The sequence below is a fragment of the Mus caroli genome, chromosome 11 (assembly GCF_900094665.2).
Source record: "Mus caroli chromosome 11, CAROLI_EIJ_v1.1, whole genome shotgun sequence".
NCBI classification, from domain to species: domain Eukaryota; kingdom Metazoa; phylum Chordata; class Mammalia; order Rodentia; family Muridae; genus Mus; species Mus caroli.
Window position 1 is genome coordinate 5,144,340 of NC_034580.1, and position 23,753 is coordinate 5,168,092.

Below are 23,753 nucleotides of genomic sequence, written 5' to 3' on the forward strand. Positions count from 1 at the left end.
ACCCATAAAACAGACATCAGGTAAAACAAAAACCCAAATTCAAACCCTGTCAGTCAGACACAGCAGTACACAGGTGCGCGCGCGCACGCGCACACACACACACACACACATACAATGCACATACAGTCTGGGGTACAACAGTGACTGTTCAGAGCAAGATGAATGGATCAGTAAGGGGGGAGAATACTTGTCACATAAGCTTGACCACGTGACTTCAAATATCCAGAATCCACATAAAGCTGGTGTGGTGGTGTTTGTCCATAACCGCAGTGTTCCCTCAAATGTGAGGTGGAGGGACAGAACTCCAAGAAGTCTCTGGAACAACTAGCCTGGCATATGTGTGGACAGTAAGAGACTATTTCAAACAATGTGAAGAGTTAAGGACCAACAACCAAGGTTGTCATCTAATCTTTACGCATGGCAGGCACATGAGGTCGCACACTCACAAACACAGGAGCAAAGGTATGGGCACACACACACACACACGTACAACAAAGACTTAAAAAAATGCTTCATTAGACTTACCAAGGTCATAATTTTTTATTATACTCTGAATAAGGCTGATATTTAAAGAGCAGAGGAAATGCCTATACAAAAGGTTTATAGAACACTCATTTACATACTGGATATATATTCTTTACAATATAGAATAGTGAAAACTGCGCTAATAGATAAGACAGATATGGCGACATTACAATGTCTTTGACACTGAAGATAAATGCAGTGTGGTTTTTAACATGGATACAGTCCAGCACTGGAAACTATAAGACCGTTAGTGAGAAGGTTAATGGACCCTGGCTATCTATTGGGAGTGCTGGGACATCACTGAATTTACTCATAGAATAATGTACTAACTTGTGCCCAACCGATGGCCTTGTAGCAAAAGCCTGGGCAATACTCCTTCGCAGTGTTTCTGAGCACACAGTATCGTCTATGATACTGTTCTTGTTCTGTTCAAAACACACGTCACACACAGAAGACAGAGCCTTGCCCTACCAGCTGTTGTAGACAGTTGTAGAGCTGTCTTCCTGTGTTTCCTCAGATCAGATCCCTTGATACCCTTGACTACTTTTATCTTGAGTAAAAATCATACCTGACCAGTCAGTTTTGAAAGCACATTCGTGTGGCTTCTTGGATGCATTCCATGCCAACCTTTGTGGCATTCAATTCACCGGAAGGCTGGGCTTCAGCAGAGCCCAGCTGATTTCTAATTAGGCCCTCTACCCCCCACCCCCCTCCAGCGGGAGGAAAAGGGTGCGGGGCTGTGGTCTCTGGGCCACATCTGCATATAAACTTATAATCATAGGATGTGGTACTTCTTAGAGCACAAACTTCAGCCCCACCCCTGACCCCATCTGGAGTTTAGCTGCATATGAGTAACTGAACACTAGAAGCCTCTGTGGAAGACATGGGGCCTCTAGGGAATGGTGGCACATTCCCTCTAACAGGCACATCAGAGTGTCCACGAAGGAGGTCCTTAAAGACCAAGGCAAACATTTGGCACAGAAATGAGGCACTTGCTTTTGGTGCATCAATAGGAGCTAAAAAGTGGAATAGTCCACCTGTATACACACAGACATACATGAGCAAAAAGTGGAATGGTCCACCTGTATACACACAGACATACATGAGCAAAAGTGGAATGGTCCACCTGTATACACACAGACATACATGAGCAAAAAGTGGAATGGTCCACCTGTACCTGTACACACACACACACACACACACACACACTCTCATCCTGACAGAGTTGATCCCAATTCTACATGTAGTTACATCTCTGCCCCTTTTGAAACAGGATTCACCACAAAAATCCCAGCTTAACAACTGTAGCTTGTCCTGGATATGAAATATGGAAGCTATGTCTGGATTTTAGAAGGCAAAGAGTGGGAATTTCAGGCCAGGCCAGGGATACTCAGAGCCTTCCTGGGGTAGAAGGTTCTGACCGAGGAGACCCTGGCTTTGTCTCCACGGAGCTGGAGCCCTCCTCCACCTCCACCCTTACCGCATTCTTCTGAATCTCTGGGCACAGACGCAAGCAGGAAGCCTGCAGCAGGGGGATGCCCATCTTACCAAGAACCATCACACCTGACTCAGTAACTAAGATGACTCAGCAAATCAAATGTAGCTGTGAGAGCTGGAGTTCTTGATCTTTCCCTTCATCCCTTCTCTCCCTCTGGACACCCACAGAAGTTCCCCTCAGAAGCTGCAGGTACCACAGGAGAATCACGGTAAAAGGCCTCATGTGCTTTAGATGACGCAGACCTCTACATGGCCCAGCCAGTCCTGCATAAGAGGCTAAGACTGATGTCAGTGTCTTAGTCTTCCACTTCTCCCAGACGTTTCCATCAGGAACAAAACCATCTGCATCTGGACGAGACATGTTGCTGCGCCAGGCAGAGGGTAGGTAGGCTGCTTAAGGCAAATCCATTTGGCAGTACTACAGGTGAAGGATCTCGTGGCATCACCCTGAGACCACTGTTCCCCTTCCAGCTGAGGGGCCAGCTGTCTCTGGTGTGTCTACAAGGGGACAAGCCTCCTAATAATCACAGCTTAGTCGGCTGCAGCATTTGACGTGGGTACGGTATGGCAATGGCAAGCAGTTATAAATAATTTGGCATAAGTAAAATATATATTATATAAAATGGCATTTTTGATTCCATCTTCTCATTTTCCTCTCCAGGTCCTCTAGGCTCTCCAGAGCCCAGGTGGCAACCTGAGAGCAGGATCACAGAGTCCTTCCCCCCCAGCAGTGGCTCTCAGACCCCACGTGGTCCCCCCTGACCCCAGAGGCTTCCTCCACTGCCCTCACTTCACATCCCTTCCACTGCCCCTGACTTAGATCCCCGCCATGTTCCAACTTGCTCAAACCTTCACTAACCATGCATCTCCTCCGCAGTTCCATCACGGATGCAGAAAGACAAGACGAGGGAGCATTTCTGCTGACAAGTGGGTGCCATGGCTACTCAGTCCCTGACAAGCAGGACAGATGCTCCTCCTCCACACAGATGCTATTGAGCCAGGGACTGGGGGCAGCCTTGTCTTCCATGCTCCCTCCTTGTACAGCCCTTGTCCTTGGGGCCCTGGTGAGGCATTTCCCGGGCCAAGATCCATCCACTCAAAATGCGCCTGACTATATAGGTGTGCCGGAAGAGCAGCCTCTTTAAGGCCAGTCTGTGGTGACATCGTTTGTTCTTGGTTTTAAGAGTTGTCATACTCTTCTCCTCGTCTTGAGTCTGGAATGTGGAGATTGTCAATCTGGTACGAATGGGGGCCCTGCCTCACCCCACTGCCATGTTGAGGGCCCTATGAGGCATCTGGCAGGCTTGGCTAGGAAGGGCTTAGATCTTCTTAGGGGAGCCAATCATGACCTTTGACACAAAGTTGACAATGGCACTGGCAGGTTGCTCGGGGTCATGCTCTGCAAACAGGTGGCATACGTTGTCTGTAGCACTGCCCTGTTTCCGGGCCACAAATCCAAAGACTCTGCAAGAGACAAGTCTAGGTCAGAGGAGCCAGTACCGTGTGCAGCAAGCACCATGCATGCATGCAGGCTTTCTCTTTCTCGTGATAGCAACCTGGGAACAGTACAGACTGCCCCTGCAGGTTACGATGTGCCAAGCACTAGCTTAGAGACCTGTCTACTACCTGACCACTGAGCCTAGAAGGATGCCTGAATCAAAACTGAGGCTCTGCTTGCTCCTTAGCACCTCTTCTGGAGGTCTAGGGGTCCTCCAGACACCTTCTGTGGAGTCCTGAGCTCCAGCTGGCTATGTAAAATCGGGGTCTCCCATGGAAGGTCAGGACTTTAGGCCTCCAGAAAAACCCTAGAAGCTCCCAGCCCAGTCCAGACTAGACACCCCAAACAAGAAAGCTAACACGCCAAGAACTCATCTCAGGCCTGTGCAACTGTGATCGCTTCCGGAAGTTGTGGCTGTCTACTACTGACCTGTCCTCCAGAGCAGGAGAAACTCTGAAATGGGCCTGCAGGGAAGGAGGCCCATGATGAACATGTGCTATCAGCAGTGCGGACCATGTAAAAGGAGCTAATCTGACAGCCACAGACAGGGAAGCCTCTGTGGGTGGGGTGGTCTGGGATCAGGCTCCTCTGACCATCTTGATAGCAGTGCAAAGCAGAGGGAACAAAAACTCGCTGGCCAAAGGAACAAAGCAGGCTCCCTCCAGATTGGGAAATGTTGCCAAAGGGCTTCACCTCTGCCCACACAAGCAGATCTGGGGTTTTCAGCAGTACCAGCACCTTCTTAAATGGCTGGACTAAGAAATCTGTCTCAGTGTGTAAAGGACACTACAGATACAATATAGACAGGGCTCCTCCAGCCCACGACAATGGACAAGCCAACACCGTCTAGGTGTGGGCTGATATCAGAACACTTCTTACTCTCTAATTTTCTACTTTCAGTTAAGTCAAACAAATGATCCCACCGACAATGACTGCTTTGTTTTGTTTGATCTTTTAAGTAAGTCCTTCTTTGCAAATCTAGAACTGAGGTCAGCTGTGCACTGTGATTTTCAAATAGAGAAAGGCTGGTAACTTACTTAGAAGAAGGGCCATCTTTGATCCACCTTGAGAATTGAAGGGAAGAAGAATTTTATGTTAGCTTTTTTAAAATTAAAGGATAAAAGAGGTATACTTTTCAGTTATGAGAATGCAAAACTCTTACTTCCTGTCTTGTGGATCCAAAGCACAGAAAATCACACTGCTCACAGGGTAATGCCTCCTGAAGAAGAGCCTGTTGGGTGGGTAGAGAGAGGGTCGTTCCTTTCTTGGAAGTTTAGAGTAGTGGGTAGGTGGGTTGGTGATAGACTGGGTGGGTTCCTTATTTCCCCAGTGGGAAGATTTGTGGAGTGGAAACCATGTGATGCCTTTGTTTGTTATGAAAGGACCAGAGTATGTGTTCTCAGACAGTCAGCAAGTGGAAGCTGGGCAGAAGGGTGCTCATAGCTGACAGAAGCAGTCCAACGAGGGGAAGGGTCAACCACAGGTAAAGGAAAGACGGACCCAGGGGCTCTGAGGAACTGGACAGACAAGTGGTAAGACACAGGAGGCAGCTCAGGGCTGCTGGACCTTTTGGCTCTCCCAAAGCTGAGCCCACATCAATAGCGCCTCGGAGGACATGTGCTCACTATACTTTTTGAGTTATTAATTTCTGCGGTAGGTGTTTTGGCATAGGCTTAAAAAAAAGAAGAAACCAAACATCAGAGGGTTAAGGCGTTTGCTCAGGGTTATCTGCTGCAAGTGTGGGGAGAAGCCTTGACCAGAGAAGTCATGCTCTGAGTCCAACTGCTTCATCCTAAGATCCTTTCTTCAAACTATTTGGTAACTTAGGACAATGAAGACGATGCCTTGCTTAAGGAACTGGCCCTAGGGACTGCAGGTGTGGTGGCCTTCAGGGAGGCTATGGTGCATAGAGGGCTCAGGACAGTCTGGGCTATGTCCCACGCATTTGCCACAAGGGCTCCTGATACTACACTGTGCTACTTTGACCAAAACGAGCTGCCCACAGTTAAGGAAGTAATGATGCCAAAGCAGAAGCCAGTAGATTCCGGTCCATCTCAGTGGCTCTAAAGCAATCACTTAAAAGATTCTCCATCAAAAAAAAAAAAAAATCCTTAAAAGAAGATAGCTTTGGGACTAGAGAGCTGGCTCATGAGTAGCATTTAAAGGGTGAGCATGAGGCTCTGAGATCAGATTCCCAGCTGGGCATATCCCAGCCAGTCTAGCAAAACACTGAATTCCAGGTTTACTAAGAGACCCTGTCTCAAAGAATAGAATGGAAAATGACTGAGACACCCAATGCTGACCTCAGGCCCTTCTACCCCACACCTCTCCCCAAGACTTACTTTCTCTGATTGTCAGTCAGGGTGATGCCCTGGGCTGACACCTTGAAGTGTACCACTGTAGACACTGGAGGAGGTTCTTGAACCAAGGTCATACTCAGGGCCTTCTGGACTGCCTGGTGACCAGTGAGGGACTCCATTTCCACAGAGTTTAAGTACCAAACATTGCAGGCTGCAAGACAGTGGGGAGGAGGTAAGAAGCACATTAGCCAGGACCACTGGGGACACACATGCTCTGACACATAGAGGAAGACCAACCAGAAGATGAAGGGATTGGGAACAATTTGGATGTGTGGCCCAGGTTAGAAGCACTGGTAAGCACATGCTCCCAGCTCAGCAGCATTAAAGATACACTTGTCCCAGTGCCAAGGAGAGGATCTAACAAGCTATGAGGGAGTGGCCTGTTGGTGAGAGAAATGTTCCATTCATCCATGGCCTTTCCTCAGCAAGAGCAAAGACAATGGTTCCCATTAACACAATCTCCCAAAATGCGGTAAGTATGGAGACTCTGGAATTGCTGAGAACTATCAATGAGACGACTCCGTTTTTACATACTGCTTAGCCTGAAGTGCTGAAGGGTACGCAGGGGGACTGTGGGCTGATGGTTTGTACTGAACTAACTTAGTACCTCTTAGTAATAACTGTCCTAAAGAGCCCCAAAGAACAGTCTATTACTATCACCCCCAGTTTGCAGGTGAGGATGCCAGGCTCACAGGTAAGGAACATTGGTAGCATCACCTACACCCTGAGTTCAAGTCAAGGTGACTTTGCTAGAACAAACTTCATGGACAATTGGTGCTCCTCCCTGCCTCGGTCCCAGGTGAGAACACTCAAGGGAACTGTCTGTCTGCCTTGGTGGTTTACCTGCGTATCAGCTCCTGTCTACACTAGGGGTTTTCCTGTGCTCTCTTGAGGAGGAGAGCAAGGTGTGAAACATTCGTAACATTCACACTGCCCAAGCCCACAGAGCTCTGGTGAAACAGATCCTTTTATGCTGGGGTAACCTGAGCCTGTTCTAGATAACTGAAGCACATTTTATCAGGAGTCGCTGAAAAGCCTGGATACAACTTCTTCAAAGACTCGAAGAGCAAGTCTACCATAAGCATGAGATTCAGCCAATCTACAGAGGAAGACGGCCCTGCCCATCTGCATTACAGCAGGAAAGAATGAAAAGAGTGAGTGTGTCCAAGGATAAAGAGTTAAATTCATCCTCTCAATAAAATGTGAAGCAACCAGCAAATGGTAATCATGGAAATTATATAGCAACATGGAAAAATGGTTAGCAGGTAATTGGAAAAGCAGAATAAACCATCTCTGCTATGATTAGAACTATAAAATCAAAAGCATGTGTGCTATGAACATATGCTGGAAAGCAGCTTGGAAAATGGGAAACAGACTTCAGGACAGTGAATATTCTACCTCTAAGCCTGTCCTGCTGCTCATGTAGTTTCAAAAGGCATCATGTGCACTTGTGCGCCTGTACCTATGTTTTTGTGTTTGTGTGTGTGTGTGTGTGTGTGTGTTCATTCTGACCTAACTACTATGAAAATCCCATAGACTTGGCACACCTAGATGTGGTTCACCGGAAACCACAGGCTAGACTGCTGTCTTGGAGACACCACGGGGAACTTCCTGATAAGAACTGGTTCATCTGTGGTGCCAGGCAGGAGGAGCCTGGTGTTGGGAGATGTTGGGAGAAACGACACCTCTGAAGGCAGATACCCTATGACTATGACAGTGGGCCAGCATCACCTCCCAAAGTCAGGCTCTCAAGCAGAGAACATGTGGCCTGCAGGGCTCTTCCTGAGGGGATGACTCGGAGCTGTGGTACTTCATGACACATTAAACAGGACAGCATTCTTCAGACCTGCAGCAGGGAGTTCCTGAGCTGAAAAAATTTCCCATCTAAAGTGGTCTCAGATCCACATATTCTGACTTGTTAAGTGTTACTTCTTGGAGGTTAGCTTAAGGCAGTATGTAGAATTCAGGGAGAATGGAGTAGAAAGACAATCCTTCAAGCTTGCCTTGTAGCACGGACAAGCTAGAGTCAGAGTAAGTGAACGGATGACCGTGGAGAGCTGAGTTACGCAATGGAGTCCTACAGAACCACAGAGAACTGAGACTTGCACTGTATTTCTAAAAACCACGAGCAAACTCATTCTACAAACCGCAGGAAGGAATGTGAAAGAACTGTGCGAAGGACAATCCCAGGAGAGGAGGGGGCGGGAAAAGGCCTGGCTGATGCTCAGAGTGGTCTCTGGTTTAGAAACTTCCAGCCCACCTCCCCTTCTTCCCAGTGAGACGTGGCTGCACTGTAACAGGTTCAGGACTCATTTACCCACCTCTTTACTTCAGCATTTCCCTGCTTTTTATTAAACAAAACAAAACCAAACCAAACAAAAACCCACATGATGTTTATTAAATTATACTCATACAGCACTAAGCTAAACAGCTAGACTATCTACAGACCTATGGGAAGTCTGGTGAAAGAGCCCCCCTTTTTTAGGATTAGATCACATTCCTCCTCCATTTCAAGATGAAACAATTAAGAATTGAGGCTTAAAATACAGAAACAAATTGTTTCAGCTATTGGAACAAAGTCATAATGGCATTAGTATCAAATTTCCCATCCTGAGCTGACTGCTGTGTTGCCCAGTCTTGGCTTCTACTGTGAAGATATGGGACATTTCCAAGGACCTTAGCAGAAGTCTAGAATCAGGATGACAAATGGAATTCAGATGGGGGTGGGGGAAGAGTTACAGTGATCAGAGATCTGAATAGTCCTACACTGAATAGTCCTACACTGAATAGTCCTACTTTTTTGATACAATACCTGTGTTACAGTTATTCTAAGTGACCATAGCCAATCCTTAGGCAAGGTTGGTACAAGCCCTGACCCCAGATCTGCTGAGCTGAATCCTTGCCTTTATAATGTGCAATAGAATAGAAATCTACACTCCTGGTGTGTTATGGATTAAAGGAAAGAATTTGAAAGAAGCCTTAAATCAAGGCTCATAGCTCAATGCCTAAAACAGATAATTAAAGCAGACTACAAAGTTTGACATGAAGTTTTACCAGTAGGAAAACCCACCCATTTAAAAAAAAGATAATGTTATTTTAAAAGGTGGGACAATGTATTTAAAAATGGTGAGCTGTAGCCATACACAGAATATCTCTAATATAACCCTCCATAGAAGATTCAGGGAACATTATGAAAGAGGAGGTGAATGGACTGTAAGAGCCAGGGGTCACAGAGGACTGGGGCAAAACAATGTCTTACAGCAACAGAAGATCAAGCCATTCAACATTCCAACATAGTTGGAAGCGCCACCCAAGCCCCGAGCCCTAGCCTAGCTTAGCTACAGCTGATTTCTGGTAAAGAAAATGAGACCCAGTTTTCTTTAGGAGTTGCCGTTCATGGTCTGACAATGCTTCAGTGGATGTCCCCACAGCCATCAGTACAGAGGCAGAACCAACTGGACTCAGTAAGTTATTAAATAAAAAAGAGACAACATGAGGTGGATGAGGACTTATGGAAAGAGGATCTGGGAGGAGTTGGGGTAGATATGATCAAAATATATGAGGTTCTCAAAAATCAATAGAACATCATATTAAAAATACTGTGTTGAAATGGACAAGAAACATGGACAATGATTGAGTGTAACATTTACTGGAAGAATGCTAGTTAAGGAATTGAGCACTATAAAAAAATTGCTTATGATGAGAGATATTAAACCCAAGATTGACGGCAGAGGCACATTGGTTATGGCACTAGTCGTGTGGGACTAAGAAACAGAGCTTTGTTGCTAACACAGATGCAGATGGTGGTATAGGCAAGATGCCCATTGGCTCTGACCAACAGCCAGCTCCATCCATGGAGTGGAATGAGACCATGCTACCCACTGGACCCCACAAATAAATTCCACATGGAGACAGGCATGTCACCATGGTCCTATTTCTTCACAGCTCTTTCTTTCTTTCTTTCTTTCTTTCTTTCTTTCTTTCTTTCTTTCTTTCTTTCTCTCTCTCNNCTCTCTCTCTCTCTCTCTCTCTCTCTCTCTCTCTCTCTCTCTCTCTCTTTCGTTGATACATAGTTGTGGTTTTAAAACCAATCATTATTATAGGTTTTTAAATTTTTTCAAGTACATTTTTAAGAGGTAGAACCAAACAATCGAATCAGCCCAGGGCCATACTGATGGTTTAACAGGGGGTGTCAACCTAGGAAGACACCAGGGAATGAATATCTAAAACAAAGTTAGGGGCTCTGAGTTTCTCTCTTTTGTGGAACTCATTGTCTCCCAGGGACAGTCTGCTCAGGCTCACAAGAGATCAGAAGAGAAACTGAAGGGCTGGCCATGCAGGGAAAGGCTGTGGTCTCCGCTCAGGAAAACTGTTCCCAAGGCCTTCCTCAGAGTCTCTTCGTTTGTTCTCTACCTCTCTGGAGAGGGAGAACACTGTCCATATTGAACAACATAAACCCAAGGTCTGTCTAGCTACACATGCATCAGATGTTGATGTATGATGTATGGCTGCCAGGCTGGAAGACAGGAATATCACAGGGACAAACTTCTAGCCCGGGGCAAGTCCCTGGGACCTCTGTTGTGGCTATGCCAAACTCATCTTTTTGGAACCTAGAACATCCACACAATAAATGAGGGTGTCTTCTTTCATTTTATAATGGTCACATTGATGTGCTTAGATTTACGGAGCAGACCTACATTAGAACAATAGAAACTATCCAGAGGAATTAAGAATATTTCTTTACCACGACATTCTATCTGTAGAGTACATCACAAGGGAGGTAACAAAACAGTAAGATGGCACGCAGTATCCATCAGTTGGAACGAGAACATCCTTCAGGGTGACACCACCTGAGGTATGTAAGTGAGGATGTGGAGCAAGGGGATGCTTCTCCATTGCTGGTGGGAAGACAAAATGGTACAGCCACTTTGTAAAAAAGTTCTGTGGTTTAATTCAAAGCTAACTACTCATGCCACCTGACCTAACTATCAAGGCTCATATTTAATCTAAGGAGTTGGAAACGTGTATTAACCAAAACCTTGCATTTGGATATTTTTAGAAGCTTTATACATACTTGCCAAAACTTAGAAGTGACCCAGATATTCTTCAGTGCTGTGTGCAGAAATAAGCATTGCCTCACCAAGGGCTGTGGAGATATTTCAGTTGGCAAAAGGTTTGTAGTGAAAGCTATGGCCCTGAGGATTAGAGTTCAGGTCCCCAGCAAGTGGAATGCAGTGACGTACTGCTACCATTGCAGCACTGAGGAGGCAGAGCAAGTGGGTCCTCAGACCTCACTGGCCAGCGAGCCTAGCCACATCAATGAGCTACAGGTACGGTGAATGACTGCTATAAAAAATAATGTGTAGGGAAATTTGAGGAAATATACAACATGGACTTCTGCCTCTGAACACATGTGCACACACATGTTCAGGGACCCATATGGATATGTATACAGATCTGTACAAACACACATATATAATCTCCTGCACTATACATAAGGAATGAAGCAACCGATCTCTGGAAAGCCATAGAAGAAGCTGAATGGCTATTGCCAAGAGAAAGAAACCAACCTGAAAATGCTTCATAGCTTGTGTTTACAGCATAAAGCATTCTGGGAAAACCGAAAGTATGGCGACCATAAAAAGATCAGTGACTGTGAGGATCTTGACTATGAGGGAGGAATGAGTAAGAAGATCAGAGGTAAGTTTTGAGATGAAGAAAATACTTCATGTGACATTATACTCATGAATGAATGCCAATATTTCTTAAACCCATTGCCACCGAGAGAGAACAATATATTTCTGGGCGGAGCCTTGTAAAACTTAGCGCTACAGGCAACCAGTGGCTGCTGACAGAGAGAGCCTCAGTTTTCTTCATGGGTGAGTGCCCTGATAAGTTATTAAACCCCACATGGTCAGCCCTAAACACACATACATATGAGCAACACTAAATGGACTCAGTAGACTCCTGTGTATGCGCATGTATAATATAGAATTTGGGCTGTGAATATGACAGGGAGTGGGGTTGGGGGGGGAAGTGGGGGAGAGATGATGTAAATGTTCAAGCCATTATAATGTTTAAATAAAAAGAGTGAGCTCTACATACACTACAGACTTCACTTAATAAATGCAAAGATACTAGACAGCTCATCAGCTGTAACACTATGGTGTGGGATGCTGTGAATGGAGAGCCAGCACTGACATGGAATCTCTGCCTTCTATACGTTCCCATAGTGGATTCAGGAAGTACAATCTATTAACAAAAATTTCACCCAAGTGGCCTAGTCTCCAAGTGTGGCGTCTCAGTACAGATGGCAGAGTGGGTCCAGCAGTTGACTCAGGCTGAGGGACTGTTGAGTCACAGCTCCAGAACAGTTTTACATTTTCAGCTGGCGAGGCAGGTCACCACATCCTGCCTTCCCGCACCCCTCCCCCCACACTAAATATGGGCCTTAACATTTATTTATTCCACTGAATCTGATCTTGTTTGAGTCCGAGCCTCTGATGCCCTGGCCATGCCTCCTCACAGCTGCACCCCACCCAGCTGTGCCAAGCAGCTATAAAAGGAAAACTCCTTCACAGCCCCCAGAAAAGCAGGAAATGACTGTCCAAAGGGAAGTTCTATCATGGAGTTCGGTTCCGCCCAGTGACTCGGAGATGCAGAGATACAAAACCAAAGCTGCGGCCACTGACCTGCTCCCTGCTTCAGCAGCTCGGCTGCGGAGTTGGCCGCTGTCTGGGGAGAGTTTTCTGCTATTTCCTCCAGGGGATCTGCAGGAAGGGGTGAGACGAGATGTGAGCTCCTGACACAGTAGTCCACATGGCAAAGAAAATCTGATGACAGAATTCCCAGACGGTGACAGAGCTTTCTCTTGAGAGGCAATCATGCAGCCCACAGAGACTGTAACCCATTCTGAACACAGATGGAGGTGGCATGCCCCTAAAACATGTTCCAAGTCTCTGAATTCATTTACATAAGTGATCAAATTTTAAAAGATAAATAAAACAACATTTACCTACAGGAAAGCTGGGACACACAGTCAGGCCCCCATACACCCTGTATATTAATTTTTTAAAAAATTATTGTGGGTATTTTCTAACAAATATAAAAGTAGAGAGACTTGTTCATTCATGACCTAAATTTAACCATAGCAACATCATTCTCATTTTGTAGGATTGTGAATCTATACTGCAAGTGACCTTAAAATTAGTCTGAGAAAATATATTTTTTCATACACACACACACACACACACACACACACGTTTGTATATAAAATAACTACTTATGTATGTACATGTTTTACATGCCTGGTGCCCAAGAGACTAGATCTCCTACAACTAGAGTTTTACATGGCCATAAGCTGCCTAATGCTAAGTGCTGGGAATTGAACTCAGGACCTCTGGAAAAGCAGTCAGTGCTTTTAATAACCACCGAGCCATCTCTCCAGTCCCCAAGTGTTTTACATCTTTAAGCTGAGCAGTCTTTGTTTTGTGGACACCTTCCATACAGGCCACGGTGGGCAATGTCTGAAAGCTATTATCAGCAGCAGGGCATTCTTCTTTCTCAATTCAGGTGGCCACTAGTTTTCTTTGGGGTTTAAGAGTATATGTCATAAAAAAGAACCTTAGTTTATTTTGTAAGGTGGGTCCTGGGTACAACATGATATCAGCGAGCAGTACAGAAGATCGCACACACAGCCAGATAGCACTGAGAACTCCTCCACATACCTCTCTCCGGAATGAGCAGCTTGCAGGGCAAAGCCAAGGGCGTAATGGAATGCTGGCACACCAAAGCCGTCAGGCTCCCTATAAAGTGGATAAGAGTAAATGAATGTCACCAATTTCTTCACTTGCTCTATGCTTAGCCAGAGACTCAGTTGAGACCAAAATTCCAAAAACCCATGCCTTTATACCACTGTGGGATATGACGCAAAGCTCCAAGAATGACAAGGCCCAAGCCAATGAAGAGGGTGATCGAGGGACCTGTAGTATATGCCAAGCATATGGCCTTTATAAGTGCGAAGTGCCAGGGCACTTCTTAACGAGTAGGAAACAAGGCTGCCCAGATCTATCCAGAAGGCTCTCAATTCACAAAGAAGGGGGAAGCTCTGGTGGCAGCTCTGTGCTCCAACCCAGCTGGGACCCAGCTGCTGACCTTCACCTTGTCTTATTCTAGCTCTCGGAGGATCCCTTCCATTTATTTAGTTTTGACAAGGCTTCTAAAGAACAACTGCTCCTTCAGCTTATCTTAAAGACCTCACATGGCAGCCTGACACCCTGAGGCTGAAATGAGAGAAACCCATTGTGGTACAGAGTCCCTCGAATCTCAAGCCACCTGAAGGAGGGAATCTCTGCTCTAGAAATTCAAAAGAGCTTCCCAAGTAACTCACCAAAATATGGCTCATTTGAGCACCCTTTCAACCGCACTCCCTTTGGGGTACACTCGATCAGGAAATGCCGGACAAGTTCATTGGACAAATCTCCAGCTGCGGAAAGAATAAAATTTATTGTTTTAAATTTAAAACGTAAGAGAATCAAAGTAGGGGTAGAGGGTAGGAAGAGAGAAAAGAGAAAGAACTATATAGAAGGCAGACAGACAGAGCTTTTATATCTGCCTCCTGCAGATATCAAAGCTAAGGGCTACACTTAAGACGGCTCCCTCTAAATAAGATTAAACCACTGCACTACTGGGCTACCTAGAACCACTCCTGGGATGGTCAGTGGGAGAGGCCACAAGGCAGGTGGATAGTAAGACTCAAGAGAGTCCCTGAGAGACAGACACCCTCAGGCTGAACTCCAGAAACTCCCAGAGACGGGATGAACTGGCAGCTTAGAAAGACCCTGGCCTTGGAGCACCAGCTGCATTCCTCCAAGAGAGGAAAGGCCACTGAGGCTCCGGCAGAAAAGACTTCAGTACAGAGCTGGAAGGATGCCAGCCCTCTGGGTGAGGTGGAACCGCCAGCTGGGTACAGAAACGCCTGCAGCAACAAGCAGTCTGCTATGTAGGGGCAGCATTCTACCAAACTGCTAGTAAACAGGACACTTGTGTTCGAGCCAGCTGCTGAACCGAAAGAGAAGAAGCAACTGAATGGAAAAGTACAAACTGAACCAGGAGAAAAAGAAGTCACTGCCCCAAGCTGCTAAAGTCAGTAGACACCCTGTGTACTGCGCCTCTCTCCTTAATTGCTGTCGTTAGCACCCTGAGACCTAGCCTCTCAGTATAATTGATATATAGCAAGACCTACTGAATTTGTGATTGGGGAGAGGTTGCCAGACTCTAGTCTGTATAAGCTGAATAAAACCTGGCAAATTTTGAGCACCAGTATGAGGCCATAAATGGAAGATTCCAAACCACGAAACTTTGTTTCATGAACAAAATAATGGAAAATATTGCATAACATTACTTTCAAAATATATGGAATGTATATGAATTCTATATGAGATATAAATGAATTTAATCTTAGGACTTGGGTCTCCCAGGTTGTATTCCCAGCAGTCACATGACAGCTCACAACTGTCTGTAACTCCATTTTCAGGGTATCTGACACCCTCTTCAGGCCTCCACGCACACTAGACATGTACAAATTTATGCAGTCAGATATACAGGGAAAATATCATACAAATAAAAAGACTTAAGCCTCATTCCCAAGATATCTTATTATTAGTGTACAAATACTTTGAAATCTGAAAATCATCAGAAACCATCGCCATATCTGTTTGGGGCCATTTTTGGGGGGGGGGAGCATTTATGATGAGAGATACCGAACTGCCTTAGGCTCCAATGATGCTGATCAACACCATGCATTAGCGGCAGTACATGTTAGCATTTCTTAGGGGCAGTCAAGTCTGCAGGGATTCCATGAAAGTCTGACACATAAAACAGAGGGAACAGGGCTGGTGAGATGGCTCAGTGGGTAAGAGCACCCGACTGCTCTTCCAAAGGTCCGGAGTTCAAATCCCAGCAACCACATGGTGGCTCACAACCATCCGTAACGAGATCTGACTCCCTCCTCTGGAGTGTCTGAAGACAGCTACAGTGTACTTACATATAATCAATAAATAAATCTTTAAAAAAAAAAAATCAGAGGGAACAAAATATGACACTTCCTCTGTGGGAAGAGAAGGTGTGGGGCTTCCAGCCTAATGAGAAAACCCACTGAAGGTCTGGATTCTACTTGTGGAAAATGGCCCCGTGAAGATCCTGCTGCCAAGGGTGTTTTGGAACACAGAGTCTAGAATGACCACAGCTGTCTCATCTCAAATTGACTGGAGGTGGCTCAGTGACTAACTGGCTCTTCACTCATTTGGTAAACTCTTCACTCAAATCTACCATTGGACTGGGAAACACAAATGTCAAACCCAGGCCTAGGTGTACACCCAGAGGCAAGACTGTATTTCAGCCAGTGGAGACCACCATGCTGGGTTTTCTGACATCTGCTATTCACATAGCCTCTATTTTGTTCCTTTATTCTCAGACTTAGTCTAAAGGCTGCCCAAGGAAGGATACATTCCCAGACATTAGAAGTCTTTTCCTGATATGTCACTAACTGATGTTCCTAAGTCAGACCTGGTAGTCCTCAGCAGCCAGGTCTGAGTGAGTGCTTCATGATAAAGGCCATATGTCCCTGCAGTAAGGTTCTGTCGAGCTTCTTATGCGGAAATCCTAGACGTTCTATGTGATGTCACTTACTCTCCCACTCCCTCACAGAAGCCCTGTCAGCACCCACAGGTTTGGGAGCTGTGCTCTCTGCCTGAGTCCCAGGTGCCTCTCAACCACACTTCCTAGCTTGCAAGGCAAGCACATTCCTGAAGCAGGTCAGCCTCCTGTGCCTGAGGCTGGCCTGCCTGTGCCTGAGGCTGGCCCACTTGCAACCACATCTTACAGCCTCAGTGCTCCATGTACCAGTGCTCCATGTACCGTGTTTGCTCCAGGAAGCTTTCAGACAGACTTCACACAAGAGTTTGGACGGATCATCTCAGACCCAGGCATGGGATGGGACAGACAGGTACCACAGCCATGCTGATTCTGATTCTTCTCTCCAGCTAAGGAAACGTCTCTCACTGATCCATGCGGCAGAGGCTCAGCTCCCAGAGAGATGTTCTGGTGGTCAGTGAGGATGTAAGGAGGGCTGGAGTCTTAGGGTCACTTAGAACATGCCCTTAGGAAGGTAACAAAACCTCGCTCTCTCCCCAGCCTCTCCCCTTCACGTTGCAGGCAGAGGGAGAACACATACTCCCTCATGCACAAGCTGGCTATGATGATTTATCTATCACAGGCCTGGTACCAGAGCCAACCAACTGAGCTGGACCTCTTAAAACCGTGACCCACAGTGAACATTATCTCCTGATGAGATAAATACGAAAGGCATCCTGCCACAGGGTGACTACTGCACACTCCTTGTGACCTGAGGTGTTCAGTGAGTCTTAAAATTTTTGATTCATAAGATAGTACATATTCTATGTACTATATTAGTGTTCATATTGCAAGTTAAAAAAAAAGATAATGATCATATTAAAGACAACTGTCTAACAGTGACAATCAAAGCACTGAGCAATGCCAAAGGAAGAAGGGTCGACACAGAAACAGCTCTACTGCAACTGTTCTTGACCTGTGTGGGCCGTGACCCCTTTGAGAGCCGAACAACCCTTTCACAGGGGTCACCTAAGATCAGTGAAGAACACACATATTTAGATTACCATTCGTAACAGTACAGAAACTACAGTTGTGAAGTAGCATCAAAACTAACTCTCTGGTTGTGGATCACCACAGCAGGAGGAACTTCATTAAAGGGTCATAGCTTTAGGAAGGTTGAGAACCACTGGTCTACAGTATGGAAAAGACGGGTTAAAACAAATGAAGATGAAAGGTATAAATGGATGGATAACTACTTAAGGAAGTAACCTTAGAAAGCAAACACTAAAGAGAAGCGGTGGGAGCAGTTGCCATTATCAGCCACTGTAAACAACAGACAACCCCCATCTATGGACGCTTACCTTTCTTGAGGTGCAGGACAGATGGAGGAGGTGTGGCCACCTTCATGGCCAGGCCGTAGGCCCCTCGGAAGGAGTGACTGTCCCTCACGATGAATGACCCAGGGGCTTTGTCCTTCAGCATGGCAATGGCTAGGGGAAGGAAAGGCATGGATGACTGCAGGGGACAAAGGTCACTGCCCACCCAGAGCCTGGGATGGCTCCACCTCTGAAAATCACACTCAAGTCTGAGCTGATGCTCAATGCATCAATGACAATTGAAGAGTAACGTTCGTTCCCTCGATTGGCAATGGTTCCAGGGATGGCTTGGCTGCCTGAAAGCAGACTGTTACAAAGCACCGACATCCTCTCTCTTCTGCACATGTGCATTTCCCCTTCTCTTTTCAGCAGTGAGAAACTGGTGCTGATATGCGTGGGGAGTGTCCCACGCCCAGGACTCCTTTTCTCTTTAAGTCATTCAGAGCAGCCCCTTCTCCCAGCTGCTCCTACAGCCTGGGCCAGTGGGGACCCTGCTTGGCAGTGAATGTGGAGTAAGGAAAATGCCATCTTTTCACCTGTGCTACTAAGCAGGGAGACCAGAGACAGAGGAACTCGGGACACTGGCCACATAAGGTTGCTCTGTGTGTTTTGGGGGAGGCTCACAAAGGCACCTGAGGGAAATGAAAGGCTTTCCTGGCCGTGGTTGTGTTCATCCCCCACCTCACCCCACCCACGCTTCTCTTCCATTTAAAAAGACAACAGCTTCCTTGAGCTCCTGGGAAGAACTAGAGTCTCACAGTTCCTGTTAGCTTTAAAATCTAATGGCAGAACCTCAGGGAGAAAACTAGCCTTTCTGAGAGATGATGCTATGAATGAACGGCCCCATGAGCTCCTTGGGGACTTCAACCAGGTGGCCAATGTGGGGCAGATTCATGCAGGCTACAGGAAGCTCCTAATGGGGAGAGCTCCATACCCTTTCATGGCCGCAGCCCCCAAGCCTGAGATTCCCCTAGTGCATTAGCTCTCCACGGCCTCTTTCTGCAGTACTCTGGAACCTAGGACCTCAAGGAGTCCTTAGTAGAGACCTGAGCAGTGGCTCATCCTCAAAGCAGCCCGTGTTCACAGGCCACACGCTGGGATGTATGTGGCTTAAAACCACTTCTGGCCCAAACCCTCATGGGGACTGAGTTTTCCCTGTACGACTGTGAAAGGCTGTAAAATGTTCTCCAGAGGCTATGAAAAAGGTGTGTTTATCTGCGCCACAGCTAATACAAGGAGATCCCTGACAGAAGGACCCAGAGACCAGATACGACCGACATTGTAAGAGGTCCTTACCCCCGCCTACCTTGCTCTCTTGAGATGTCTGCCTTGTACCAGAACTTCGAAGTGTCTTGAACAAATTTCACAATCACGAGTTTATCATTTGGGCTATCTGTGAAGCAGAATTTTAATACAGAATATTTGGGTTTTTTGTTTAGTTTTTTACAAATTAATTTTAATACATCTCAATTGGGCTTAATTACAATAGGGAACTGATAGCAGCAGTCACAGGAGTAGGAAATGGGACATTTTTCTATTCAGCATTGAGAGTAATACAGAATATCTATATTGCTGCCTCTTTTACAATGGTGATGCAAGTCCAAATCCATGCCTGGGTTTGAGGGATGCACAGAAAGGTCCTAAGTGGGGAAGAGACGTGGTTCAAAGGACCAACTGGAAGGAAGAGCCAGTACCGCAGAGTACAGTGCAAGACAAATGTGCTTCCAATCCGGGACAGGAGGACAGGGCAGTGAGGCTGTGTCAAACACTTGAAACAGCTTATAAACAGCTCAATTCTTATAACTCAATTCTCAATCCTTTTAGTCAAAGTGAATACAGAACTATTGCAGCATCTGCACTTTCTAACGCTGGTCTGAGTCTACAGTAGATTAAGGAGGAAGCTGACCGGAAAACCTGGGTCTATCTGGCTTTAGGCAAACAGGGTGGGAGAGAGCCAAGAGGGAATCTGACCATTTCCTGCAGGACATTTGACTTAGCACTGAAGACTGGCTCACACGGGAAGCCCCAGAGCCCTCCTCTCCTGAGGGAGTGGCAGATGCAGAGACATACCTGGCAAAGGTGAGGCCACTTCTGAAGGCTTGCAGAAGTCTGGAAGGACATTCGGGAAGGGGATGCTCATGGTGCTGCCACTGTGGGGGCTGGAGAAGCCACTGGATGAAGGGGAGACTGAGCCCAAAGAACGATCACCCTCTGACGCTCTCTTCTTCTCCGGGAGGGGTGGCTGCCCAGGCAGGCTCACGTTCTGGTTCTGCAGGCCTGGACTGTGGTGGCTGCTGGCTCCGGGTGACACCGTGAGAAAGTTGTGGGGCAGAAAGCCGTTGTCAGCAGCCCCTGTCGTCATCAGAGGGGTTCCAGGAGCTGGTGATGTACCGTGGGAATTGACCAGCAAGGTGCCAGCATCCTCACCAGGTGGAAGACCACTTGTTACTGTGGTTACTGTGTTGAAACCTAAGAAGGTTTGGCTGCCCGCAGGAGGCAAAGCATCCTGAGGCTCTGACATGGACAGCTCATGGCTGTGGAAAGAGGCCTGGAGCTCTGAGGACTGGAAGCAGGGCAGCCCTGGTGAGTCCTTACCAGAGCTACAGAACTCATGAGTGCTGAGGGGACTTTCAGAAGGGTGGCTGTTCCCCAGTAGGGTGAGGGTGGACTTCGGGCAGCTCTCTACCCAATGGCGTTCTGCAGAAGGCGGGCTGTTCGAAAGGCAAAAATAGCCACAGGGAAATGTAAGGAACATACAGATGCCTCAAACCCAGCAACTGTTACAAGATACAGATAAGACAGAATTGGGGAAGTAGGTCCTGGGGCTTGCTTCAGGGCAGCATGAGAAGCGCAGTATCCCCCCCATCCCTTGCATGTGTTTCAGTGACCCAGGTTGACCTCAGCCTAAAACTATTCAGTAGAACATTGTAGAAATAAACAACTGCTAAGTCCTAAATGTTACTGTGAGTGGGATGATGAGCAGTGTGTTGTCCTACTCATGGCCAGGATATGCATCACTCCTTATTCAGCGTATCCATGTGGTATATGCTGTCTGCCTCTAGATGACTGGCCGACATGGTATGTAACTCTCAGGCTGGTGAGATAACTTAGTGGTTAAGCACTGGACGCTCTGCAGAGCAGCGGGGTTTGATTCCCAGTAGCCACACAGTGACCTACAACCACCTTCTAGAAGAACTGCTGCCCTCTCCTGGCCTCCACAAGGACCAGGCTTACATGTGGCAAACAGACTACAGACAAGCAAAACATTCATACAATAAAAACATATAAAGATATAAATCTAACAACAACAAGTTCCCCAAAGAGCAAGTATGGGGACAGGGACACTGGCTGACTGGCTATGGAGTCTGTAATGTATTTATTTCCTTTGAGAAATGGTCAGAGTTATCATAGGGGGAAACATTATATGTACGGTTTGTTCCTGTCTAGGATCGTAGGCATCAACTAATGACCCTATCTCCTACAGACCGGGGGACAACTTGACTGGGAATTACCACATTCAGGAACCTAGAAAACCCATTAAAAATAGTTCTTACAACATATATGTATTTAAATTGACACACTAGCTATAGATTCTACATGTGATGTCAAGTCCTTAGAAAATCCCCTTTATTATTTTTTTAACTTTTAATTCTTCAATAATTTGTTTGCTTTATTTATGTTTGTTTGCTTACTGGCAGACTTGTTGGTTAGCTGGATTTTCAAGACAGGGTCTCTCTGTGTAACAGCCCTGACTGCCTCAGAACTCACTTTGTAGAACAGGCTGGCTTTGAACTCAGAGAGACTGGCCTGCCTCTACCTCCCTCCCAAGTGCTGGGATTAAAGGCATGCATACCTCACCCAGCTGGCCCCCTTTATTTCAATGGGAAGGGAAGCAGGAACAAGAAACACCAGGGATTTTAGTTCTAATCTGGTCCAGCACGGCAGCTGGCCTTATTGCCTGCATCAAAAGGCCTGCCTGCATCTTCATAAAATAGAAAGACCAAACGTTTGGTCTGCCACAGCCCTGTCTGCCTTTCCATTTTCTGCAGCACCACCAGGACAGAGTTTCCTATGTGTTCCTCATGCAGTGCACAGGGCGCATTCCCTGAACAACAGTGTCCAGCACACGGTCCTGGGCACTGGCTCTTCTCCACTCTGTCTGAGTGAGGTCCCACTGTCGGACTCCTCTCTACCCTCAGAGCTCAGTGCTCTGGCCTTTGAAAGGAGTTTCCGACAGTATTAAGCCCCTCTTCCTACCTCTCTCTCCTCTGGCCAGGGCCATTGCTTGAAACCGTGCAGGATGATGCAAACACCTGCTGAAAGTTGGGTGTTGCAGGCATATCAGCCCGAAGCATGGTGGGTTTGGGTCCAACGGGGCTCTCTGACATCCCCACAGAGTGGCTAATAATCTCTGGGCAGCCTCGTGGTTCTGAAGCAAGAGAAACAAAAGCAGAAAGACCCTGATGACGTGATCCGTAAAGCCACAATCTCACCTCTTTCGTGTGTTCATAATGAACCAAGCCAATTTCTGAAGCGTTCTGTTGCTGATGGCCACAGTGAACCATGACAGCAATAACTGAGAAGGCTGGTGGGGGCGGCCTTGCTCTACTATGTGCTGATTGCCACCCATTACAGCTTCCAAAAGAGAAAGCTGCCAATTCCCTGTGTGCTTTGTCCAGCCTGAGCTGGCTACTCATGCATGAGGAACAGATATATGGACAGCCCACCCTGTAAACCAGCAGGGACCTTCTCCAGAGACACTCTCTTCCTTTGAATGCAGGCATCACAGAGCTATCATCTGGAATGTTTACCTCTCCTTTCGTTCCCCACCCTCCATATTAGTGACTCAGGGCTGCATGTCCAGGGACCATGGCACACAGATCTGATGATCTGCTACACACTGTTCTTGGGAAATGAAGATGCAGGTCTAGAGTTGCCAAGGCATCTGGGACCAAGAATGTGAGGGTCACAGAAAAGCCGGGACTTGGAACTAGTCAGGTATCCTTAGTTCTAAGCCTCACGGGTTAGCACCAAGTGTCAAGTAATTGTTGCAAGTGCCATTATGGAGCTAAAAAACCTTGGGTAGTTTCTAAAAATCTGCCTGTGGGAAATGCACCCAGGAAGCAGGACCCTGGCCAATACTAAAAGCTTTCATTGACTTACACACCAGAGATAAAAATCAATTTCATCCACTCTCACCTTAAAGCCATAGCATCTCAGTAAAGCCATAGCATCACAGAAGAATAGCCCACTCTCCCAAACCTGTGTCCCACCCACCTCGCTTTAATAGAGTCTTAAACTTCTAATCAAAATATTGCCAGGAAACACAAGTGAAAAAAAATTACCACTCTTGCAAACAAAATAAAAGAAAATCCTACCACCAACAAAAGACACAGCTGGTTCAAAAATTAGAGTTAAAACATGCAGACTATAAAGAAACAGAAAAGAGAGAATTTCACCAAAGAACCTGAGTCCCTAAGGAAAATCAAATGGAAACTCTAGAAATTAAAAGTGGAATAAAATTAGCTTGGAGTTAAGGACTTCAGAAGTGAAGTGGACTCAACAGAGGAAAAAGCAAACTTGGGGTGAAAAAGAAACACACAAAGACACCACAGGAGGAGGATGGGAAGATGCAGGCAGCGCCAGGATGAAAACGTCTACCACCATGTGGGCATTGCATGAAGCAGAGGCCATTCTGGAAAAGACATTTACTAAGAACTTACCAAAATACCAAAGAAGTCAAACCTCAAGTTAAAAGAGAATTGCCAGCAATACAGAAATAGAACAAATTAAAAGGGTATACTCTTACTTAGTATGGCAGAGAGAGAGAGAGAGAGAGAGAGAGAGAGAGAGAGAGAGAGAGAG

At 46.4% G+C, this 23,753-nt stretch overlaps 1 protein-coding gene across 3 annotated transcripts in view; it reads right to left on the bottom strand.

Annotated features, from left to right (window-relative positions):
- Window positions 1-499: 499 nt before the first annotated feature.
- The window catches only part of Tns3 (tensin 3), a 233,443-nt gene continuing 210,189 nt past the window's right edge, over window positions 500-23,753 (bottom strand). For 2 of the 3 annotated variants that reach the window (XM_021176014.2, XM_029483501.1), the window contains 11 exons: window positions 22,146-22,317; window positions 19,959-20,599; window positions 19,195-19,281; window positions 17,874-18,002; window positions 14,270-14,365; window positions 13,608-13,685; window positions 12,573-12,650; window positions 5,863-6,031; window positions 4,683-4,751; window positions 4,558-4,584; window positions 516-3,486 (listed from right to left, as the gene is read on the bottom strand). In XM_021176014.2, coding sequence (XP_021031673.1) covers window positions 3,342-3,486; window positions 4,558-4,584; window positions 4,683-4,751; window positions 5,863-6,031; window positions 12,573-12,650; window positions 13,608-13,685; window positions 14,270-14,365; window positions 17,874-18,002; window positions 19,195-19,281; window positions 19,959-20,599; window positions 22,146-22,317 — 1,691 coding nt within the window. In that variant the 3' untranslated portion in view covers window positions 516-3,341. Of the gene's footprint in view, window positions 3,487-4,557; window positions 4,585-4,682; window positions 4,752-5,862; window positions 6,032-12,572; window positions 12,651-13,607; window positions 13,686-14,269; window positions 14,366-17,873; window positions 18,003-19,194; window positions 19,282-19,958; window positions 20,600-22,145; window positions 22,318-23,753 lie in introns of all 3 variants that reach the window. The other variant, XR_003838006.1, reaches the window with a different exon arrangement.